Source organism: Mchenga conophoros, linkage group LG10 (assembly GCF_057382185.1).
Source record: "Mchenga conophoros isolate Kocher_MC1m ecotype Shallow Benthic linkage group LG10, M_conophoros_male_GT1.1, whole genome shotgun sequence".
NCBI lineage: Eukaryota > Metazoa > Chordata > Actinopteri > Cichliformes > Cichlidae > Mchenga > Mchenga conophoros.
The window spans coordinates 8,885,601-8,908,435 of record NC_140535.1 but is presented as its reverse complement, the minus strand read 5'-3'; the positions used below and the strand labels follow the sequence as shown (position 1 = coordinate 8,908,435).

The 22,835-nt window shown below is 39.8% G+C and overlaps 3 protein-coding genes and 1 pseudogene across 5 annotated transcripts; 1 reads left to right on the top strand and 3 right to left on the bottom strand.

The window, feature by feature from the left end:
* Window positions 1-194: 194 nt before the first annotated feature.
* On the bottom strand, window positions 195-2,383 carry pigw (phosphatidylinositol glycan anchor biosynthesis, class W). The gene is made up of 2 exons (XM_085288393.1): window positions 2,237-2,383; window positions 195-1,854 (listed from the first exon to the last, which is right to left on the bottom strand). The coding sequence occupies exon 2, from the start codon at window positions 1,849-1,851 to the stop codon at window positions 385-387; it is 1,467 nt and encodes a 488-aa protein (XP_085144519.1). The 5' UTR covers window positions 1,852-1,854; window positions 2,237-2,383; the 3' UTR covers window positions 195-384.
* Window positions 2,384-2,797: 414 nt separating this feature from the next.
* On the top strand, window positions 2,798-17,156 carry myo19 (myosin XIX). 2 transcript variants are annotated; one of them, XM_085288386.1, is made up of 24 exons: window positions 2,798-3,055; window positions 4,268-4,379; window positions 4,873-5,021; window positions 5,287-5,400; window positions 8,003-8,132; window positions 8,219-8,288; window positions 8,382-8,484; window positions 8,591-8,687; window positions 8,832-8,908; window positions 9,511-9,601; window positions 9,751-9,916; window positions 10,142-10,215; window positions 10,301-10,422; window positions 10,950-11,063; window positions 11,806-11,982; window positions 12,087-12,224; window positions 12,337-12,444; window positions 12,558-12,628; window positions 12,712-12,785; window positions 13,998-14,140; window positions 14,331-14,460; window positions 14,751-14,836; window positions 14,950-15,273; window positions 15,351-17,156. In XM_085288386.1, the coding sequence occupies exons 1-24, from the start codon at window positions 2,996-2,998 to the stop codon at window positions 15,462-15,464; spliced, it is 2,844 nt and encodes a 947-aa protein (XP_085144512.1). In that variant the 5' UTR covers window positions 2,798-2,995; the 3' UTR covers window positions 15,465-17,156. The 2 variants fall into 2 exon arrangements, with proteins under 2 accessions (XP_085144512.1, XP_085144513.1); XM_085288387.1 differs by lacking the exon at window positions 2,798-3,055 and adding an exon at window positions 3,072-3,678.
* znhit3 (zinc finger, HIT-type containing 3) lies at window positions 17,150-20,751 on the bottom strand. The gene is made up of 5 exons (XM_085288389.1): window positions 19,780-20,751; window positions 19,090-19,121; window positions 18,907-18,972; window positions 18,374-18,451; window positions 17,150-18,255 (listed from the first exon to the last, which is right to left on the bottom strand). Exons 1-5 carry the CDS (start codon window positions 19,845-19,847, stop codon window positions 18,062-18,064), a joined length of 438 nt encoding a protein of 145 aa, XP_085144515.1. The 5' UTR covers window positions 19,848-20,751; the 3' UTR covers window positions 17,150-18,061.
* Window positions 20,752-20,895: 144 nt separating this feature from the next.
* LOC146565330 (nuclear protein 1 pseudogene) lies at window positions 20,896-22,122 on the bottom strand (annotated as a pseudogene). Its single transcript, XR_014894091.1, has 2 exons — window positions 21,774-22,122; window positions 20,896-21,202 (listed from the first exon to the last, which is right to left on the bottom strand). The product of XR_014894091.1 is annotated as a nuclear protein 1 pseudogene (transcript).
* Window positions 22,123-22,835: the final 713 nt, after the last annotated feature.

The following is a 22,835-nucleotide window of genomic DNA, read 5'->3' as shown; positions in this document are numbered from 1 at the left end:
TGGTATTCAACTAAAATAATTTTTTTAACCTGAATGCATAATATGTATGCGCATAACTGTAACAAAGTCCTTCTTCATCTTCAGTTTAATGTCACTCACTGTGAGTGCAGTAAAATGCAGAAACTAGCAGCAACAGATTACATTTTAGAAAAATGCATACAAATGCAAAATAACTGAGCCTCATTGAATATCGTAGTTCATGTCCTCATTTATTCACCCATATACATATAAAAAGATATTTGCATAAAATATTCTGCACAAGATTATTTTCAGCATGTAATCTTTTAAATGTCAGTTGTCTGGACTTTCAACGTCTGTCACTCGAGCAGTAACAGACATTTAAACAACCTTTAAAATAACACAAATCCTTTTCAGTGCACAGAATTACCAGAATTTGACTGTAATTCCATAGAAATGTAATACATATATCACAAAACAATTTATGAACATGTACAGCAGCAAAATACACAGTGAAAAAAAAGTGCTACAATTAATCGTGTCCACAACTGAGTTGGTCAATCCTGTCATGACATTGGCAAGCAAGAAAAACAGAAGCTGATTCCTGCTGACAGCTTGAATGAGGCACAGTCTCCCTATTTCACCGCTCTTTTTGTCACCATCGTAGTGCTTTTTGTACAAATTCCATGACGAAGGTACAAAGTGACAGCCGGATGCTCTTTTAGAGAACAACAGAATGATATCAACTAAACCGAGGCAGGACAGGAAAAACAAGGACTGTGCGACACTCCAGAGGTAGAAAGGGAAATTGGCCAAGCGGCGAGAGACTGGTTCCACAAGCGTCTGACATGTGTGCAAAGCAGCATACAGGGCGAAACTTCCCAACAAGAGGCTAACAAGTGTTCTGAGCCACACTCTAACATTGGCTCGTGGCTGCATCACATAAAGTCCAATTTGAACTCCTGAAAGGTAGATGGCCACATAGCCAAATATAGAGAACAGGCCCTCTTTGTTAGCGTGCAGAAAGTCCTTTTCTCTGTCAGTATTGTGGATGATAAAAGCTTTGAGCCCTGAAGTCTCCAGAGTGAACTGATAAAATCCGCTGATCAGAAGGGCAAAGATCCACAGCAGACTGGTTGGTAAAACAACTAAAAGCACAGAGGCCATAACTCTGACGATGGCTAGTGTGAAGAAGAAATTCCAGTGGACGCCGTATTCTGTCACGTGCTCGTGGTAGCTGGTCATTTTGACACTCACTAGCCTCCCCATGCCAAGAGCAACCAGGGGCCAGACAGACAGGAGCTGCTTTGCAACATGACTCATTTTGGACCCTGAGATGTTCCTCCTCCGTGCTTCAGGGCACACCAGGGCATTTGCGAAGATAAACGCTCCAACTCCAAAGTCCATAACCCCTGTGCCATAGGTCTCCGTTTTAGCATATCGTCTTGGGAAGACACTGAAGTCTACGGCCAGAATGCTGATGGCTGTTTTCACATTTACAAACACCCTGAAGAGAGTCACAAAGGGAACCTGATTGAATTCAACGTGACTCTGCAGAAAGGCGCTGACAGTGTTCTTCGGGCACCCACAGCAGATGTAGCAGAACACACAAGCAGAAAAAAAGGTCAGGCTCACGGCGACCTGGTGGAGAACGCTGCTCAGAACAGTGCACGACAGGACGAGGGGTACAATGAGAGCACAGAAGTCTAGAAGCAGGTGAGAAAACAGAGGGTGTGGTAGTGGCAGGTTCCCTTTGGCTTGATAGTAAAGTATCAAAAAGAGCCCTCTGTTGACAACACACACTGGGGAGAGGAACGAGCCCAGGGCCACCTCCTCCAGGCTGGTCCCATTGAGATTGCTGACAAATGCCTCCTTCAGTTCCCTCTGAGCCATGGCCTGCACACATTTAAATTCATTATTTTAGACGCTGAAAGAAAATTACTGGTAAAATCATTGAATACGCAACACAGACAGTGGAAGATTAAACCATCATGTGTTGATTTTGCTGGGACAAGGATAGACTTTCTGAATAAAAGCTTTACAGGCGAAAATACAGGCGACATACAGGCGAAGCAGCCTTTATTAGTAGACACTGACTTTTAACGAAGTACTGGGAAAAACAACGTACCTAGATCATCAGCTGGATATGAATTTCAATTTGAACTTGCAAACATAATTTCACCAGTGCTTACTCAGTGCAGGATAGGAATTCATTTCTCTCGCCTGCTCTACGTCCTTTACACGCTACAAAGATTATTTACAGTTTATAAGAACTTACCCAAGGTTTGTCTGTTGCGGACTGGAAATAGCTTACAGATATACCGGTTTTACAGCATTTCTAATTACAACTGCTGAAAGCCAGGAGACTAACCCAACCATGATGTCTGCACCTACAGAGAATGCCTTCGCTCATTTCCGTATTGGTTCTCTTGACGCATTCAGGGGAACTCGGATTTCTGTCAACTTCCAATGATAACGGCGCAAATATTTTTTGTGCATGTTGAATTAAACGACTGAAAAAAGGTATTTACTTACTATTTGTAAGATTTTAGATTTCACCACCAAAGAGGCTTAGCATCATCGAAATCAAATAAGTAATTTATTGGGCCCTTAATGTGGAAGCATATTGGAGGACGTAACAAGAAAACTATTATAACAATTATAACATCGAATTAGCTGGTCATTAAAAAGTTAATCTTGCTAGGTCATAAATGTCCCAGTTTTAGGGAAACATGTCCCTCATAGAAATCCCAGCCGGTGCTGGATCACAGGTACATCTGGGTCCGTGAATCAACAGGAAGAGGGCGGGAATAAATGCGTGGTTTGGGAGTTCGGGGGCAAGGCGGTCAGACAGACAAGCGGGACAGCAGGCTCGCCGAAGGTTGTCCTTAAGGAATTTTTTTTTACAGTAATGGAAATAAGTTTTAGGTCTGAGAATTAGAATAAAAGACCAACTTAATCAGTACAAAGCAACGCTTTTTGTCAAAGTAGTGTTTCGGCTTACTTTTAAGAGAGACACGAGGGCAGCGGTCAATCAATGAGCTCTGTGGACGACCGACGGGACGTTAGAGAAGGATATAGAAATGGAGGAGCAACGGTGAGTTGGAGCATGAGTATGACCTGTCCACAGTTTTTCTGTTTACGACATTTGCCTTTTTGGTTTGTAAATTAAATAAAATAAATAAATAAATAAATAATATGATTAAAGGTAACTTGACTGGGAGAACATTAACGAGGCTGTACCTGTCCTCAATTTTTGATTGGTTGGATCTAATTTGGACTCTCTTTGGAGTATTTTATTAATACACAAATACCTGAGACTCAATAACATTTCCGTTATGCAGCGTTTATGATGATGATGATGATGAAGATGAAAATAGTGCATGCAGTGTAAGAAATAAACGAAGCTACACTTATAGAAGAATAGCTGCGCATTTTTGTTGTTGACATTAATAACGCAAAAGTATGGTAGCACCAGGGAACGTGACTCGAGATGGTCAAATAGACGTGTTTTGGGCCATTTTTGAACGTGTTTAAGTATATTTCAGAGTGCGATGCCCTGGGCCGGTCAGTGGCTCGTTGTTTGTACACTATGCTTTACATGGAGGTAGTTGCTAGGTTGCAAGTATGTAATGTATATAAACATCATTCGCTAAACTGGCAAATTATTGAATGGCGTTTGGCATGAGCGCGACAGCCAAGGTCTGGAGGTTCTCACAGGTAATGGAAAACTAGAAAAATCACTTTGTCTTCCTATATGTTATGTTTGTAATTATATTTATAGGTTAACTAGCTTAATAAGACAAACATTGCTCTAACAGCGATTTCATGTAGGCTACCTGCTATGAGTCAATGTGTCCAGGGAATTAGTCGTCTAGTAATGGGCATTAAATTAATGCAATTATTTACGTGGTTTAAAAGTAGCCTTGCAGAATGATGGTATGTAGGCTACCTGCTGTTGGATTAAAGCTGTCTGTACACACCTCAGACTGTTGACAGCAGTCAGACAGCCTGCAGGCCCATGCCTTGAGTTAATGGCAAGATAAAGTGGAGACCTAGTTGTCTAGGGGATGTGATTGTATGATTTAATTGAATAATAATATATTTAATATCACTAGCTTCCTTTAGTTCTTTAAAATTGAACCATATTCATAGATAAAATAAGTGTTTTCCCTTATTTTGTTTATTATCTTTCACTTTACTCCGTATGTGGTAATGACTAACCATTTTACATACCTTTGGCATTTACTTAACTTGAGATGTTAAGTAATAGGTGAAGGCATTAATTCAGAAAGTCCATCCTCCTCAGCGGTCCCTTAATGATTCACTGGAGGGAGAAATTCAGGCCTTCCTCATTGATGAAGACCAACTTTACACTTACGATGACCTCACCAAAGTCAACCCAGTGACCCCAGCGACAGGTATCCATCTCTAATGTCTCTATCTTTTAAATCACTTGATAATGTAAATACAATGACGTAATAGGGCATGCTTGTGCCTGCTGGTTGACCTATTTAAATGATTTAACTAAGCTTGAGTTTAGGCAGTGTTTTCCACTGTATGGCAACTTAATCTTGATCTGCAGTGCTGGCAGTGTATTATTTGTCCACATCAAGATAAAATCTGCATGGTTGATAAAATGTTAATGTGTGAATGACTGCTGATGCAGTGTTATACCTTTAGCCTTTTCATTACACCTTTACTTACGTTTTCATTCTTTTTATCTAAGTTTTGATATATAAGTGTAGTCATACTGATCTATTTTGTAGATCATATGTCAAAAAAACCTTGAGGAAACTACATTACAGTACAGATTATTATTTTTAAAACATTGTGTAGGTGCATCTGTAAACATTTGTAACAATGCAAATTTTCCCACTTAATGTCTGATAATATTTGTTCTTTCCCTGACAGTGCTGAAATGCCTGCAGGTCAGGTACAGCATGAAGGTGTTTTACACCCATGCTGGCTGCACCTTGGTGGCTCTTAACCCCTTCCAGCCCATTCCAGACCTCTACTCTCTGGATGTGATGAAGGAGTATCATTATGCTCATCAGCCCCAGGTATTTCAAGCAGCTCCCATTTGTTTTTTATTTTATTTGGCTATCATATGTAGATGTATATTTCTGTAGATTTGTGCTATAATGGGAGAAGATGAATAGTGGTGCCATCAGTGAGTGTTTCAAACCATCCAATGATGCAGACCTACTCAGTGAAACTCAAAAGTACTGCTTTTATTAACATCTGGGAGGTCTTTAAGCTATTGGGTGCTCTGCATGCAGTAAGTATGACCATCCATTTAATAAATCTGGACATTTTTGCCTGCAGGAGTTCAAGCCGCATATCTTTATTGTGGCAGAAGAAGCCTACAGGAATGTTCGGGGCCAGCTGGAGCCGGTGAACCAGTCCTTGGTGGTCAGTGGTGAGAGTGGTGCTGGAAAGGTAAACCAGACACATGCAGCATTAAGCTTAAAGTGCAAGCTAACTGAATAATGAACCAGAATGTCAGCTTACTTGTTACTTTTTGCAACGGTTTGTCCAAAACAGAAGCACTTTGCATGATTTGAATTGCAAATCATTAATAGACGATAGTTAACTGAAAATAGTACGATGACAAGCTGTCATATGTTAAAAATGGCAAATGTTATTGTTTTGTGCAAATGATATGCTCATTTGAATTTGATATCTGCAGCATGTTGGGACAAGGGCAATGACCATCTGTAAATGTGGTGTGATGCCAAAAAATATTGAATGTTAAATTAGATCAGCTGGTAACCGATTATTAACATAACTGGTATTTTAAAATATTGAAAGCACCCCAAAGAGGCTAAGTCTTTCTGAAGAAAACTTTGAGTTCAGAATGATGTTTCTCATCATAAAATTGAGTGAAATCACAATGCAAGGGGCAACTATAAAAATCAGTGTCAAAGCCATCCTATTCAGGCCCTCGGGTATTAAAACCTGAATTAAAAACAGACACGGTTGTGTGGTGAAAATCACTGCATACACTTCTAAAAGTGAGCACTGTTCATTGTTGCTTCCACAAATACCAATTAAGATTGTACAGTGAAAAAACCTGTAATGTTATGTAAATAATATTGAGCAATGACACCAGCTTGTTTAAGAAGGACTGAGGTGAAATGGAAAACTGTCCAGTCAAATCTTACTGGAAAGAGACATTTGTTTTTATTTATATTTTACTTAGCTTAGCAAGTTTTTTGAAAACTGGGTTAAACAGTATCATAAAAAGTTGGCTGCTCAAGTGGGAGTATGAGCCAGTTTACTGTATATGGACTAACCTGATTAGACACTAAGAGCCAGATTTAGTGGCAAAACCCTCTTTTGATGTTTTAAAAGCTGCTGTCGGGATTTACTAAAGAGGTGCAGTGTTAGTTTTGACGCTGAAAGATGTAGACACAAGAACCTTTGCAGCTGGCCTTATTCCAAATGAGTGTAAGAGTTTCGTTTTCAGAGCACAAAATTCTGGGAGGAGAATATTTCAATGAATCACATATATGTGGTTTTTGGAATGAGGGGACAAAGATTATTGGAAAGAGTTTGTCATTAAGACAAAATAAAAAAATCCTTTATAGATCCCACAAGGGAAATCATTGTGTTACAGTGGCAGGATAAAGAAGAAAAACGGTACAGTCTACAATAAATAAACAACATAGTAAAGGTGAAAGAGCCACAGGCGCATACTGTGGGAGGGCAAATCATTTTTATATACACAACAACAAAAACAAAATAAAAATGTGATTAAGTTGGAGAAGAATAAAAAGTGAGACTGAAATTGTTCAATAGAGTAGTGCAAATAGCATTCATAAATATGTACACTTTAAATCTAAGAAACTGCTGCAACAATGTGTGATGCAGAAAGATGTGTGTGTAGTCTCATGCCTGACCGATGTGTTCACCTGTCATGGAAGGAAAAGAAAGAAGAGTTATGGCACAGTTTCACAGGAAACGGCAGAAATGACATGCTGAAGCATTCTGTATGGCAGCGAGGCTGAATTGGTCTGAGGGAAAAGGAACTCTGCTGCCTCAGTAGTGTGTGATTAATTGTCCGTGATGCAGATTAGTTTGTTCTCTTATCCCTCACTGACTCAAACACCTTCAGATTCTGCCCAACAATGCTTCCAGCCTTGTGAATCAGTTTGTTGATCCTGTTGGCCTCTCTGTGACTGATCCTATCCTGCTAGCAGACAATGGCACTTGCTACCACAGACTGGTAGAAGTCTGTCCTATAACTGTGTAACACATATTTCTGCTATAGAGTAATCCAGATATTTTAATGTGGCAGAGTGGAGTTTTAGTGAACTGAACTTACTTTAGAGCAGGGGTGGGGGAACTCCAGGTCTCAGGGGCCGGTGTCCTGCAGGTTTTAGATGTGTCCTTGATCCAACATAGCTGATTTAAATGGCTAAATTACCTCCTCAACATGTCTTGGAAGTTTTCCAGAGGCCTGGCAACTAATCATTTGATTCAAGTTTGTTGACCCAGGGTGATATCTAAAACCTGAAGGACACCAGCCCTTTAGGCCTGGAATTCCCCACCCACAGCCTCACACAGCCTGGAGAATAGAAAAATTGTGTCAAAGTAACATCATCAATAACCGAGTGGCAGCTTAGCATATTGTTAGGTCACCCACAGAACTTTTCACTCCCATCAGCACATTTTTTGCTACTGCAACATGACACAGTTTTTACCCTGTTTATTAGATCTGGCTCTTAGTAATCTGACATCTGTCTGTTTTTATTAATGCCCCCAAAATATTGCTCCTTGTTTACTGCAGTTCATCATACATGCTATAGTCTAGACAACCCAAATTCACCATCCCACAGAAAGTTGTATGCCGGTATCTGCAGTAGTTTGACTGGCATAAACATCTCATGCATTCTTTCCTATCACAGATTTTTATTACTATTGTTTTAAAATTATTTTTAGATTCTCTTTCCACCATGCCCAAAGTTGCTTTTTTGTCACATTTTAATATATGCTTAAAAAAACTCTGCTTGTCTCTTAATGATTTGTTTCTTTGTAGACGTGGACATCTCGCTGCTTGATGAAGTACTATGCCACAGTGGCGTCCGTCTCGGTGGTGAAGAGTCAGGACACAGTGGAGAGGATCGAGAGGAGAGTGCTGGACTCCAACCCTGTAATGGAAGCTTTTGGTAAGAGAAACAGAGGTGTTTCTGTTAATGTGAAAACTGAATCCCATAAACGGTCGCTCATCATCATTAGCATATGTTTCGTTTAGGCAATGCCTGCACGCTCCGGAACAACAACAGCAGTCGTTTCGGAAAATACATTCAGCTACAGCTGGACAGGTATTTACAAACATTACTTGAGGTGGCATCGTCTGAATAGTGTTCTCTCTTACTTTCCCAGATTTGCGGTCAATGTGTTGTTTTTATTTAAAGGTGTCAACTTTTAGTTGGGGCGTCTGTACAGACATATTTACTGGAGAAGACCAGGGTGGCCTGCCAACCAGCTAATGAAAGAAACTTCCACATCTTCTACCAGGCGAGCGAACAGAGCTGCGCTACAGCTCAGAGATGTTTTACTCCAGATATGTAGTAATTCTTTTCAGTATTAACATACATGAACAGCGAGCGATTTAATGTTTCAGATGATGAAAGGGGCCACAGATGAGCAGCGGAAAGAGTGGAAGATGTCACATGACCAAAGTTTTGTTTGGCTGCCAAATTCCGAGAAAACAATTGAAGGTTGGTGTCCTTTTTTTATGTGTATTAAGCAACATGTCTACACTCATTTTTACATTTAATTTCATTTTTAGACCCAGGTCATTTTTGTTTTTTTTTGGTAACAGCTATATAATATAAAAAAAATTTTTTTTTAAATTTTTATAGAGGATTGTTTCCATGAGACAGTGGAAGCAATGGTTCATCTGGGCATCAATGCAGAAAGGCAAGGAGAAATATTTAGGGTAAGAAAGGATATCCTCTACTCTGCATTCTTTGCATTCACACTGTTGATTGGATTGGTGGGTAGATGTACTGGACATTTTAAAATGTTATTTAAAGTGCAGTTTGTAATGTAGCTCTCAATGAAGGCCACAGACCAAAATGCATTATTCAAGTAACAAGTGCTGTTAGATCTTCTACCTCAGAGTAAAAGTTGTTGACAAGTATTATGTGATGCATTTTTAATAAACACTTCCTTACTTAGAGCCCACTATAATGTAAGTATAAGTGCTTCTCAGAGGGTGGTCAGGGGTTTGCACCCCTTAGCCACGTCAGTCATATAATCTTGCTGTACTATAATTAAGAAGTGCTTGTCTACAGATGGAGATTCTAAAGCAAAATCTGAGTTTCTGATACTTCCTATCAGGTTAACCTTTGGACCATTAGAAAGTTTTTAAGCCAGTCCACTGAGTCAGTCTGGCTAAATCTGCTGTAGGACATTGGGCGTGGGGTCTCGTGGGTGGTGAGTGGGGATAGCATGTTATCTCAGCTCTTTAACTTTCAGTGGTTTATGTGCAGTGTTTTTTCTTTTCTTCCCTCTCTCTGTTGTTGTAACACGTTACAGATATTAGCAGGAATTCTCCAGTTGGGAAATGTCAGCTTCTCCTCTTCAGCAGATGAATCACAACCTTGTCACCTTGATGCAAAATCTAAAGGTACTGGATATTGTTTTGCTTTTGACATTTGTTATAAAACATTTCCAGATAATGAATGATTAGGTATATATGGTAGTTACATTTCCATGTTTTTTGTTGGATTGAGTAATAAGTTCTATGACATCCCCACACCTGTCTCCTGCCTTTAGACTTCTTGCAGAGGGCTGCTGAGCTGCTGTGTGTTCCTGCTGAGGAGCTTCAAACATGTTTAAGAGTAAGAACTCTGAAGGCGGGGAAGCAAAGCGTGCTCAAGCCGTGCTCTCAGGCAGAGTGCAGTGTGAGGAGAGACTGTCTAGCCAAAGTCATTTACGCCCAGTAAGAATCTCCATTTGACCATCAACAACTTCTCAGAGTGCAAAAAAACTGTTGCTAGAATGGATGATGATGTGGGAACATGTTTGTGGAAACTCTGCTGTCGTCAAAGACTTAAATGTTAAACCGTCATGCCGTTTTCTGTTTACAGTAAACATGAATATTGTCTGTTTACAATCATTATAGCATCTCCATGCTTGAAAATAAGTGTGTGACTTTTCCCACCAGGTTATTTGAATGGCTGGTTACATTCATCAACAACAGCATATGTGCTGATAAATCAACGTGGTGCAACTTCATAGGTAAAAGCATTACTTTCTCAGATAGTGCTGAACATGAATTTCCAGCTCTATAGCCAAGCTCACAGAACTCCTCTGTAATCTTCAGGAGTCCTAGATGTGTACGGCTTTGAATGTTTTCAGACCAATAACCTGGAGCAGCTGTGCATCAACTACGCCAATGAGAAACTCCAGCAGCACTTTGTGGCTCATTATCTCAGAGCTCAGCAGGTAGTTTTGTTTCTCTGAAGGTAATCTGTTCAGATTTCTCAGTGGGCTGCTATTTTGAGTGCTCAAGCAGATTTCAGATTTAATCTGTCAACAAACTAAAGCGATTTCAACATCTCCTTTATTAGGCTATGGGATAATAAGATGTTTAAATGCATCTCGAGAAAAGTTTCAGAACTGCTATATTAGACATGAACAGCAGCTAGATCATCAGATTGTTTTTCCTGCAGCATTAATGTCAGTATTTCATTTTACTATTAAATTTGTATGTTCTACATAGATTTTTATCACCATCATCTGATAATGCCTTTCACTACAGTAGGTGGCACTCATAGGGAGCATTTGCTAAGGGTCAAACCAGCTAATGCAAAGAAAGCCTGGCTATGTTGAACTTCTTTTGCAGTGTACTCCTCTGACCTTGGGCTTTCAGGGGGTTCTTCACTTTTCACAAAAGCTCTAGCGATTGAAAAAAGATTAAAATGTCTTGTATGTGAATTTTCTTTCTTTTTTTTAATCACTACTTTTTCCAGGAGGAGTATGTGTCAGAGGGTTTGCAGTGGTCCTTTGTCAAATACCAAGACAATCAAAGTTGCCTCGATCTTTTAGAGGGAAGCCCCATCAGTGTGTTCTCTCTTCTTAATGAGGTATGCTGGCCATTAAGAAACAAACAGAAGGAAATATCGTGCAGACTCAAAAAAAAAAAGCAGAAAAAAACAAAATTCCAACATTTTACCAAGCTGGGTTTAATTTTACACCATTTCTTCTCTTGTCTACTTTTATTCTTAAATGTCCTAGTAGTAAATGTGCCAGATAAGCAAAGTGAATACAATTTACTACCATCAGAATACCACCTTTGTGGACATTTCATGACCAGAGGTCTTTTATACCTTGTAGCTTACCTGAATAATTCCAGGTGATATGTATGATAGATGTGTCACTTGCACATAGCTGTCTGATTTTTGGCGATGTTACTGGGGCACTTTCTTGTTAATGTCTTTGATGTCTGTAAATGTGAGGCCTTTGTTGTGGTTTTATTTCTCTGACAGACACCACAAAACACAAATGGAATTTCCAAAATAAATAAACAAATAAATTAAAAAAAAAAAATTTTTAAAAAGGAGAATGTAAAAAGCCACCAAAATCAGACCTTCAATCATTAGCTTGATTTTGCATTCTAAATAACCTTTCGGTTGGTCTTCACTGAAAGGCAGTATGGGGGTAAAATCAAAAGAAGTGCGACTCGTTTTGATAATCACCTAAACTCCTGAAAACAGTTTTTCTGAATCCTAAAAACACAAGAAATCAGTCTGCATAGTTGTGTAAGGAAGTGTTAACATGTGCAAATTTATCTTACCATGTTTTGTTTTGTGTTTTTACATATTGTAGGAGAGTCGTCTAAATCGAGCCTCGGATGCAAAAACGTTCCGAGTTCGTCTGGAGAAGGAGCTGTGTGACAATGCTAACATCAGCTGGGACAAGTTCAGCAAGGTGCCGCACTTCACTGTGGCCCACTACGCCGGCAAAGTTGGCTATCAGATAGAAGGCATGGCGGAGAAAAACAAGGTGAGAAAAGCTTTCAGCTGTGTCAGAAATAAGCTGAATATGTATTCCTTTACTGCACTTCTGCTTAGATACTGATTTTCATTTATTTATGTATTTATTTTAAGGACCCAGTGCCACCAGAGCTAATTAGCCTGCTTCAAAAGTCCAACAACCAGCTTCTTCACCAGATCTTCAAAGACAATGAAACTGAGAGTCAGATTAAAAAGGGGCCTGGTAAAACCACTGTGGTCTCCAAGTTCAAGGTAGGATCCAGCTCTAGCCTTCATAATCAGGGCAATATAAGCTAGTCACAACCTCTTTTATAGTTTGGAGGCTTTAGTGCTGGCACTGGTAATTGCTAATATCTCATTGTAGAACTCACTGGAGACCCTGATGAAAATCCTCCACTTCACAACTCCTCACTACACTCGCTGCATCAAGCCAAACCCTGAGTGCAAGCCACTGACTTTCAAAAAGGAGGAGGTAGACAGTCTACTCCCATGTTTAATAATCTGTGTTTTAACACCACAAAGACAACACTGACATGTTTGAACAAAAGGCAAAGGTTTCACTTGATCCTTGCTGTTTGTTTTCAGGTTATCATTCAGCTAGAGGCCTGCGGGATTGTGGAGACCATCCATATTAGTGCTGCTGGATTTCCAATAAGGTGAAACTTTATTGGAATATCAGCCTAATGTACCATTTAATTTCTGCTGGATTTTGGTTGACGTCTTGACTTTTGGTGCACAGGATTCCTTTCCAAAGCTTCCTGCAACGTTACGCACTGATCGCTAAACACATAAAGTTGGGGGGTCACAGTGTTGGTGAGTACAGCTTGTGGTTGAATCCATTTCTGGTCAGTTTCGCATGTTTCGTGTTTGGGGAAAATAGTGATTTTATCTCCTCTCTTTAGGTCTGCTGGTTTATTCTGCTTTTCCTTCAGTAGCCCTCTTACCCTCTCATGATCCTCAGTACTCTACTCTCCTTGGGAACTTTTTTAACTTGGTGCATTAAAAACAAAATAACAAACAAAATTTGCAACCTTTCCAGGTAAATGCATGCATGACTGTTGGAGCTTGCCTTGCATGTTCCTGCATTTTTTTTCTCAGTTATTATGTATCAACTGACACTTAGCTTCACTGCTGTGTTCAGCTGTCTTTTTTTTTTTGTTTTTTTTTTTGTAGTTAGTAAAGTATAAGGATGATGGTCAAAAATGGTTTGGGAAATCTCCCAACTTTTTGTCCAGTGTGAACATGGAGTTGACGTTAGATGGATTTTAGTGATCTTGAATATTAATTGTACTTGTTTTAGTGACATTCTTTTACAGCCCACATCATAAATATTGTGATAAAATGTAAAGTGTGTAATTATGTAAATGTGCACAGTGCTTTCTTTTTATTTCTGCATGCTGTGTGAGACTGCAAGGATTTATTAAGGTCAAAAGAACCACCTGTGGATGACATAACACCTGATCTAGACATTAATGTTCCTTAGATCTTACTGGGTCGCGTTAATAGCTGGATTTTGACAGACTGATCCGAAGGTGGATCAGAGTGTTTAAAGAAATGCTTTCGAACCCAGGAGCCTCCTGCTGTGAGGCAGCAGTACTAACCACTGAGCAATGTGCTTCCAGTAAGCAAGCAGGCTCGCCTTAGTGATTCATCAGTTGGACAAATGCCTAAACAGACTTACAGAGCTGCTGTCAAGTCTGTAACTTCTTAGCACGTGCATGCACAACCTGAATGCTGCAACATGCTGTGTATTATTATAAAAGTTCATATCTCCTCTGTGTTCCTCTCCGTGTGCATGTTAAAAGATTAAAAAATTGGTGTTGAATTCACAGCACAGCGGCTATGGAAGCTGTGCTGTTGATTCAGATGTGTTTGCTCCCTTGCTGTTCTTCACCCGTTACACTTTTTAACCTCACACGCTGTTACTGTGTGATAAACCTCAGTCTCACAGTCTGAGTGCTGCACAACTGTGAACATTACTATATCTTTAGTGGATCACTTAATCTAACTTGTGCTTGCCTTCAGTGTTAGATTTGGAAGCTGACACTTGTCCTCAGCGACATGTGGAGAAGATCCTCAGTGTGGCGTTGAAACACCGCTGTCCGAGTGAAGAGCACAGTACATTGGTGCATTGTGGGAGGACTAAAGTTTTTCTCACACAAGTGATGGTCAGTCATTTAAAATCTGTGTGTTTCATTACAAACAAACAAGCTTATTTATTTTTAGAATTCCTTCAGCTTCTTCTTTTTTTTTTTTTGTTGCATTTTGTTTGTTTGCTATGCAGTCTAGTTAGTGGTATAAATGTTCCAGTTTTCTTTTTCTTTTTGAGCACACTGACCTGTCTGACTCGTCTCACAGTTAGATTTACTGGAAGATCAGAGGAAGAAGATCCTGTCTCACTGCGCCTTTACCATTCAGTGCTGTTGGCTACGGTACCAGCGGGGCAGACGACACACCCACCGCCAGTCTGCTACTTTGATCCAAGCAGGTGAACTCATAATGCGCCTGTGAAGTAATGCAAAGTGTGGCCCTGTTCCCGCAGGTTCTCTGCAGGCTTTGACCTGACGGCCAGGCCCACGGTGACCAGCTGCCGGTGTCTGCACACTCTGTATTCAGGCTGTTTATCCCTTTAACGACAGAGCCTATCACAAATAACTACTTCAGCTGTTCAATACACATGTTCTATTATTACTGGTGCTTTATTTATTTATTTATGGTTCTTGTTCTACAAGAGAAACAAACCTTTAGAATAAGTAACTTGTTTTAAACTGCCTGCAGCGGTGCGGTCTTGGCTAGTCAGGAATCGTGTCCGGAGATGGAACAGAGCAGCTGGAGTCATCCAGAGCACCTGGAGGAAGTGGAGGGTGAGATTATATTTGAACGCTTATCCTCATGTGTTAAGTTTTACTGCTTTTTTTCATTGTGTTAATCTGTAAATAACTTTGCTTTTATTATTATTTTTTACATCTTCTTGCAGTTACTCTTGAAATCCTTGGCTGAAGCAGAACTTGATGACGCAAAGGACCTGGTGGAGGAGGATACACCCGCACTGACTCCTGTCATCAGGGAACGGGGCTCAGTACAGCTCTCCACCATCCCGGAGCCCGTCACGGTGCAAGGGTGGCCCATGGGCCTGGCTCTAGCCTCTGCACCGTCCATGACTGTGTCTTTGACAGCCACAGGCTTCCAGAAGATGATGTCTGTCATCGCCTCCCTCAACTTGCCATCCAGGAGGGGAGAGTACCAGGTGAAGACCAACCAGTACACGGAGGAACTCGCCTCCATAAGGGCTCAGCCCAAGGTGAGGACACAAACACCTTCCAGAAACGTTTTCATTTTGTTCATCTGATGGTCTTCTCTTTCTCGTTTCCTGCACAGGGATCCGTAAAGCTGCACTGTCAGCGATCTCCGCTTCTCTACGCTGACAGGCAGCCGGACCTGAAGAGCGACGTGACGGGGTTCAATGAGATCCTGCTAGAGAAAACTCTGTAACCCCTGCCTCAGTGCAAAACGCTTCTTGCAGTGAAGCAGCTGCTTCTCCATAATCTGACATGAAACATGGTATTATTTCATGCTGCCACTGTATATGTAGGTTAAAACACTAATTGCCACGTTTGTTTGTTTTTTGTTTTCTTTTTTTAAACGAAGGTCGAAACTGATCTTACCCTGTCTTACAGGGATGAAGGGAATTATAAAACCTGCATCCTTGCATAATTATTATTTATCAGAAGCGTTTATGTAAGCTGGTGCAGTGCTAAAAATCACCTCCAGTTGCCTTACGGCCCCAGAGATGACAAAATATATATATATAAATATATCACCTAAAATTCCAAATCTGAGTGAGGAGAGTGGATACAATCCTCAGCTGCATTTAAGATAACGTAACCCCTTCTTTTCATTTCTTTTACAGAAAGAAATGAAGTACCATTCACATTTCTCTGTGAATGGTACTCATGGCCATTGATCAGTGGGCTTTGATCAGTGGTTGTTGATCAATGGTCATGAAAATGTGCATAATTATGATGAAGGAACTGACCTCCCAACCCCATTGTTCCTTCAGTGGGCTGGTTTCAGTCATTATGCAAATGTACTGTTTATAAGATTGGGGAAACCTGCAGTCAGCTGAGACTGAAGAAGTCACTTGGATGAGTGATGAAATGTTTCTCCCACTGAAAACGCTACGTCCAGATGAACAGAATCAACTTTAGAGGATTCTTTTACAGAACTTGCCATGTTTGTCACATGTAGAAAACAGCACATGGTGTAGATGGGATTATGGTGATGCAGGATAAACACTAACTCTTTTTAAAAGAAATCTTTGTAAAGCTCAAAATTTAAGGCATAATCTTGGCACTTTTTTAAAAGAAAAAAAAAATACCAGGGCTGCAGGCTTTTGTCTCCTGATAGATGATCAGAGTATTAGGCCTCGAGACAAGTGCCTTTCTTAGAATCCACGATCAAACCACATATGAGCTGTACATGTATTTATTGGGCTGATTATTTATCTGTGACTTAATTTTTCCAGTCTTCTGTTTCTGATTCTTGTGTAGTTTTGTGGTTGCTGCTAGGAGGAAAATGGTAATCGAGCAAATATTGCACGTTAAGCGAATATTGCACTTCAAAAGCATGCACATTCTTATGTAATCAACAAGATTACACGACAGGGTGTCTACAGGCATGAGCAGGTAAAATGTATTTTATTAATTTTCATTCTTACACCATTTTAATAGCCCAGAATCTTTATCTTGACTGATGAGCAGGCTCTGATATTTTCAGGGTGTCCACCAGTGTAATCGACAGCTTGGTCGTGCATATTTACACTTTGCTGGCCTGAGGCTTCGGGGATTTTTATATTTTTGAGGCAGTTGTTTTTAAGCACCATTAAAATTAGTTAATCATTAGCCTTTTTCTTATTACCCCTGAGCAGCAAAAGGCTGATTGTGTACTGTCATCACCCCACCAGGCAGGCAGCGCGGACATTTAAGTTTGTGAATGCAATAACTGGAGAACAAGGTGATACCATAGGTGTGTTTACTAAAAATGTTGGACAAGTTTGTATGTCAGTGACCTCGACCTCAAGGGCAAGTTGTCTGAAAACCTCGTCAACGCGACAAACATGACACAGGATTTTGAAATCGACACTGTAGGTGTGTCTACCATAGAACTGAGAGGAACCATTGGTGGTCGACAGTATTTTAATGAAAACAGGCAAACAAGGGTATTATTGTACAAATACTAAAGTCATATGATCTAAATGTGTTGAGGAAGCAAAAACAGTGGAATAGTGTGCCAGAAATTCTCAATAACTTGAGTAAAAGCACATCAGACACATCCACACTAATACGTTAAGGGTTTATATTGATGAGTATTGAAGAACTTTCAAGGAGCCGTAGACACCCTGCATAACAGAAACTTCACTGATGTGAAAAAGGATGAACCCAGGTTTATTTACATCGCTGCTCTTTGTCTTATGCACGTCAACAAAATATGTCTGAACCACTGTGTGAATTTCATCCAAAGCAATGCAGTACTGTAACATATACCAAAGTCTTTTTACACTACAGTATTTGTGTATGATAAACTTGATTTTTCTTATCACGATCAGCTTTGATATTTAAACTTTGAACAAACACATTAGCAACAATCATAGAAATCATTGGAGCCTCTCACTCCACACTTTTAATTTCAAGAGATTTCCTTTTTTCATTTTATCCACACAAATTTAATGACTTAGATATGCAAACGTGTCCAGGTTATTATCAGAAGTTATAATATGGAATTTGTGTATTTTAACTGTTTTGTTCTTATTTTCTTCCGTTTCTGTCAGTAGTACCACGGTATCCATTGACTTGTATGTTTAAATGTTTTTGTTGAAATGTCAGTTTTAAAATGTTTGGATTTCCAATCATCACTTTCCCCTTGAAGTCTTTACATGTGAAGTCTTGTTAATGGTAACTCTGGGAATTTTTACAGTTTGAAAAAGTTGGGGCTTTTATTTGAACATTATATACATAATGTAGTTTGAAGTCCCAACACAAACTGCAGCAACAACACTACAAAAATATATTTTAAAAAATGAAAGCTGGATTTTACAAGTTGGCATCTTCACTTGATTTTGCATCATTTTCTACAATTTTCAAGCACTGATCAGAAAATTCCATAAACAGCGGCTCCTGCATGGCGGATTTCATTGCATCCTCTTTATGCTCTGCACCATCTATAGAGCACAATAACTGCCTCAGATGAGGATTACAGAGCAGGTCCTTTAGCTCTTTTGACTGGCCTGGAGATAAAGAAAACAGCAGTTACTCTCACACTACTTTGTGTTAACGTGCCATTGCTGTTGCACGAAGCTTTTAATTTCAAGTGCAAAAGATGAAGAAGGGGTGCTGGAGAAATACCTAACATCTGGAGCCTCTGCAGAGGAACTTTGTCAGTGATGTCATCTTCATGCAGAAGATCATCAACACTCCAAGACTCTGCAAAGACATCAAAGAAGGGAAATTCTTTTTAGGTGTTAGGTTTACTCGTAATGCCAGACAGGAGTACTGTCACAGACCGTAGCATGATTTCATTTACTGAAGCTATGCTTAAACGAAACTATTTGGAAACTTTAGGCCAAATATTTATGACAAATGTATAAAATTCATCTTCCCCAAATGATTATATACCTGTGTCTGTGCTGTGGTCACTGTAATGTAAATATTTTTAAAATTCAGATCATCACCTCTAAATACAGTATTAGTTCACAACTCTGACTAAATGAACAAGACTGAAATCTAAAACAGTGCTCAAGAAAAAGCATATCACCCTTTAGATGAGGGCATAATCATGTAATATTCTAAATATGTTTCTTTTAAATGCAGCTGTAATATTACTTATTTAGTAAATAGACCATATAATCCCAGTGCTGATGAGAGGAATGTAACTGTACCTGTGCTCACAGCAGTCTTTGTTTCAGGATTTGAAGGGGCAGGCTTGTCAACAGGAAGGCAGGTATCTGCGAACAGGAAAAAAAAACAAAACCACTTATTGATATGATAAGAAACATCTCTTTGGAGTAAAGCCACAGCTCATGTAAAAATGTGAATGAAAATTTTAGAACAAGCTAATTTACCTTTATGCTTTTTGTAACAGCCAAGTGAACAACTGTAAGAGCCAAAACACTCATAAGGATCAAGCACATCAAAGTACTCAACAGTGTTTAACACATTTCACATGTGATTATTCTAAACAGGCATCTTCATTTATTACAAACTTAAAACACACTCTAGAGTCCATCAACGGGAACATGACAACTCTGAGCGGGTAATGTCGATGCCAATCACAGATTGTGACAAACATCATGCCAGCAGGTGGCAGCACTGTCGTCAGCTTGTCTACTGGCGGTACAGCACAAAGAAGAAAAACTGCACTAGCACGATTTGACCTATGTGGGTTACCGTCCCATGTGGTGTACACAGTAATAAAAACAATGTTTTTCTTACTGCTAAGCTAACTGCACACACATTTTGTTAAATGACAATCTGTGAATACAAAATCTTTGATTTTTATTAAGCGGAGTAACAAGTATCGAGTATATTCAGTGAAGTCCGACGTCACAAAAGTAATGTACCTCTTCATTCTCTCGGTAGACAAGCTGCTTATATTAACTTTTTTTTCTTTCTAATTTACAAAAAATCAGATTAAAGAACTGACTACTGTAGTATTTGTTCCCAAAGGTTTATCTGTGGTATTCGTAGCTAAGCAAAACAAATGCTAACTATAGGTTAGCCCGCAAACAAACATTCAGTTAAAGTTTACTTACTATCTTATTTTGCAGGCTGGACATCGGTATTTTGGAGTCCGTTCGCTGCACACACTGCATAACTGCATTTTCTTTTGAGGGAGAGGAATTACTTATGAGGGAAAACAGTCTGTTAGCGTGCGGTATATGAGTCGTAGGCACCAAAAAATGACGCTTTCCGGTTGTTTAGCTGTTCCTTCAAAATAAAGGCATCACAGATTAATTTGACTTTCCGGTAGAAACAAAGTACAAAATAAAATCCAAACACCGGGAAATATCGGGCGTCTTCATGTCCATTTTAAATCTGTCTTCGTTTCATATTTAGACCCAACTCAAACAAAATTCCGCTGCGGATACACATCCTGATTTGATTGCGCGCGCACACACGCACGCAAATACTATTGGATCATTATACTAAAATGTTTATCCGCAATCCGAACAGCAATTGGTGTCTACGAACTGAATTACAGTAATGGCTATTGATGGGCCCAGGTAGATAGTGCTTTATAAGCCAGGCAAAGATGGGGCCAGATGTGTGTCTGCTGAGTAAAATCCCCAAATCATAAAAATGCATTAAAAACATTAATGATATACATGTAATATACACTCTGGGCTACACACAGTTGCGATATAAAAGGATGACATGCCGCCACAGGAAACCAACGTATGTAAACTAATTTTGGGTATATTTTGGGGTAAGATGTCTCCATAGTAACCAACCACCTGTTTCAACATCCTTATTTGAGAAAGAACTTCGAATGTGGCATGTGAATTGTATACAGATATTTTTATTTATTTATATTGATACATTTATTTAGATTAAAAGTTTTACTTCTATTAATAAGAGATTTTATCCGAAAAACAGCAGAGTGTTGTGTATTTTCCTTAATCCCTAATCTGTTAAATTATTATTTGCTTTTATGGATCCATTGTTATTATGTTATAAAGCAAAAAAACATTTAAGAAAAACCATAAATAGAGAAGCACCAGCCAAATGTCTTTGCTCTGCAAATTATACTCCCCCCTCTATGATATGATATGCCCATATACCATGTCCTTTAGGGGTTCTGAGATACAAATAAGCACTGCCGCATGGAATCGAACCCCATTTCAAATGAAAACATGACACTGGTTCAATTACCATCAACTTTTTATTTGATTTAAAATCAGCATATCTCCTGCACCCACAGTGGATGTATATATCTATACATTTAGCTTTCAAGCACACAATCCACTGACTTACATAGCTTAACACTAACTATTCTTGCACAGCTGTAACTTGAAGGAAGGGAGGGGGGGGGGGGGGGTGTCTTGTTACAGGGAAACCTATGGAATGGAGGGCTGCCTTATGACTAATGGGCACGTTCCTGGTGTCACAGCACTCCACTCACTGGGTCAAGAAGGCAGAGACACTTGGCCATGGTCAACATCAGAAATCCGAAATCTGTGTGGAGAATCATATAAAAAAAAAAAGAAACATAAATACATTGTTTAGTAAAACAAACTCAATGTTTCCCTTTTAAATTTAGGTTTGCTGACATATACGTTTTTTTTGTTTTTTTTAAAGAAGGCAGGCTGGCGCTACAGGTATTTTTTATTTATACATGAGCAGTTTGTTCTTTGACATATCAAAAAGCCCCGCATATTTTAATTTTTGTTTTGACAGACAAACAGCCCGAAAGCTCAAAGCAGCCAAAAATAACGCTAAAGAGAAATTAACTGATCCAGTTACTGACAAATGATAACCTGTTTATTTTCCTCCAATGCTAGCCTGAGCTGTGGGGACGCTCGGTCCATTCTGAAGGCCACAATGCACAATATCACTTACTCCGTCAAGGACGGATCGCGATCTCCTGACTGCTGTTACAAAGGCAGGTGTTGTTGCTCCTCTATGGGTGCGAACTGTTTTGGCATGGCGTCGTTGGCTGGGCTGTACAAATTCCAGGCAGGATTGTTTTTCTATCACAACCGTTCAACATAAACACAACGTTCAGACGACACCAATCCATAGCTACCTGTAAACATCGCAGAAAAAAAGCCATCAGGATGACGAGCTCTTGGTTCTCCTGCGTTTCATTTGGCTATTGTGATATTTTTCTGCAATCTTCCTCTCGTGCCCTGCAGGGCAATGGCGGTTTGTGTTCAGCTCGATTTCCCTCTTGGATCTTCCTTTACCGCCAGCGTGGCCCGAGTACTCTAGCAGATTGTAGTAGTCGTACTGATCGTAGTAGGCCTCCTCGAAAGAGACCAGTCTTTCAATATCTGTCGCCATTTGGACACGGAGAGCAGCACTTGTTCGCAGACAGTTTCTTGCAGCGAGTAAACATATGATGTCACGCCGTGTTTTAATACATGCAGTCATGTGATCACGGCTGTTCCACTTCCTTTTGTTTTTGAGGCGAGCACACGGACATACCAGAGAGTTTGTAAATTTAGAGTAAACACCCCCTTTCTGGACTTTTGTTTTCAAAGGGGGCGCTCGCGAGCTAGTTCAGGATGATCAACGTTTAGCCCGCGACATTTACATTCCGCAAACATTTTTGCTAGACACCTTTGCGATAATTTAAATACGCTTTATATAGATATTTCCGGAGTTCAATTGTATTAAACACATTTCTGTGAAATTTAGCGACATCGCAGCACCATGAGCCATTTTACGGCACATGCCATTTTGATTTCAGGCATGAAGCCAGCAGCAACAGAGAGCATTGTAGCACCAGTCTCCTGATGGCATCATCTTCAACCACCATAACCAGCTGCTTCTTATACGCGGATAAAGTTTCTGTTAACCACGCTTCAAACATCTAGTTATCGTTTGTACACAGATGCCTCAAAAGGAGTATGCGCTGTCGTAACTCCTCGACGGACCAGTCAACAGGCGCTAGCAAAACTGTTTCTCTGTGGGAAAACTATAAGTACATAAATGTCGTTTTATGGTTAAAACTACCTTCGCTAAAATAAAGAGGAACGCTGTATCTTTTGGCTAAAAGCATGTGTAAACAATTATTTTATCAGTTTAGCTCACCTGACCTGACAATTTCACCAAATACTCTCTCGCTAGCGCCCTCTGCTGCGCT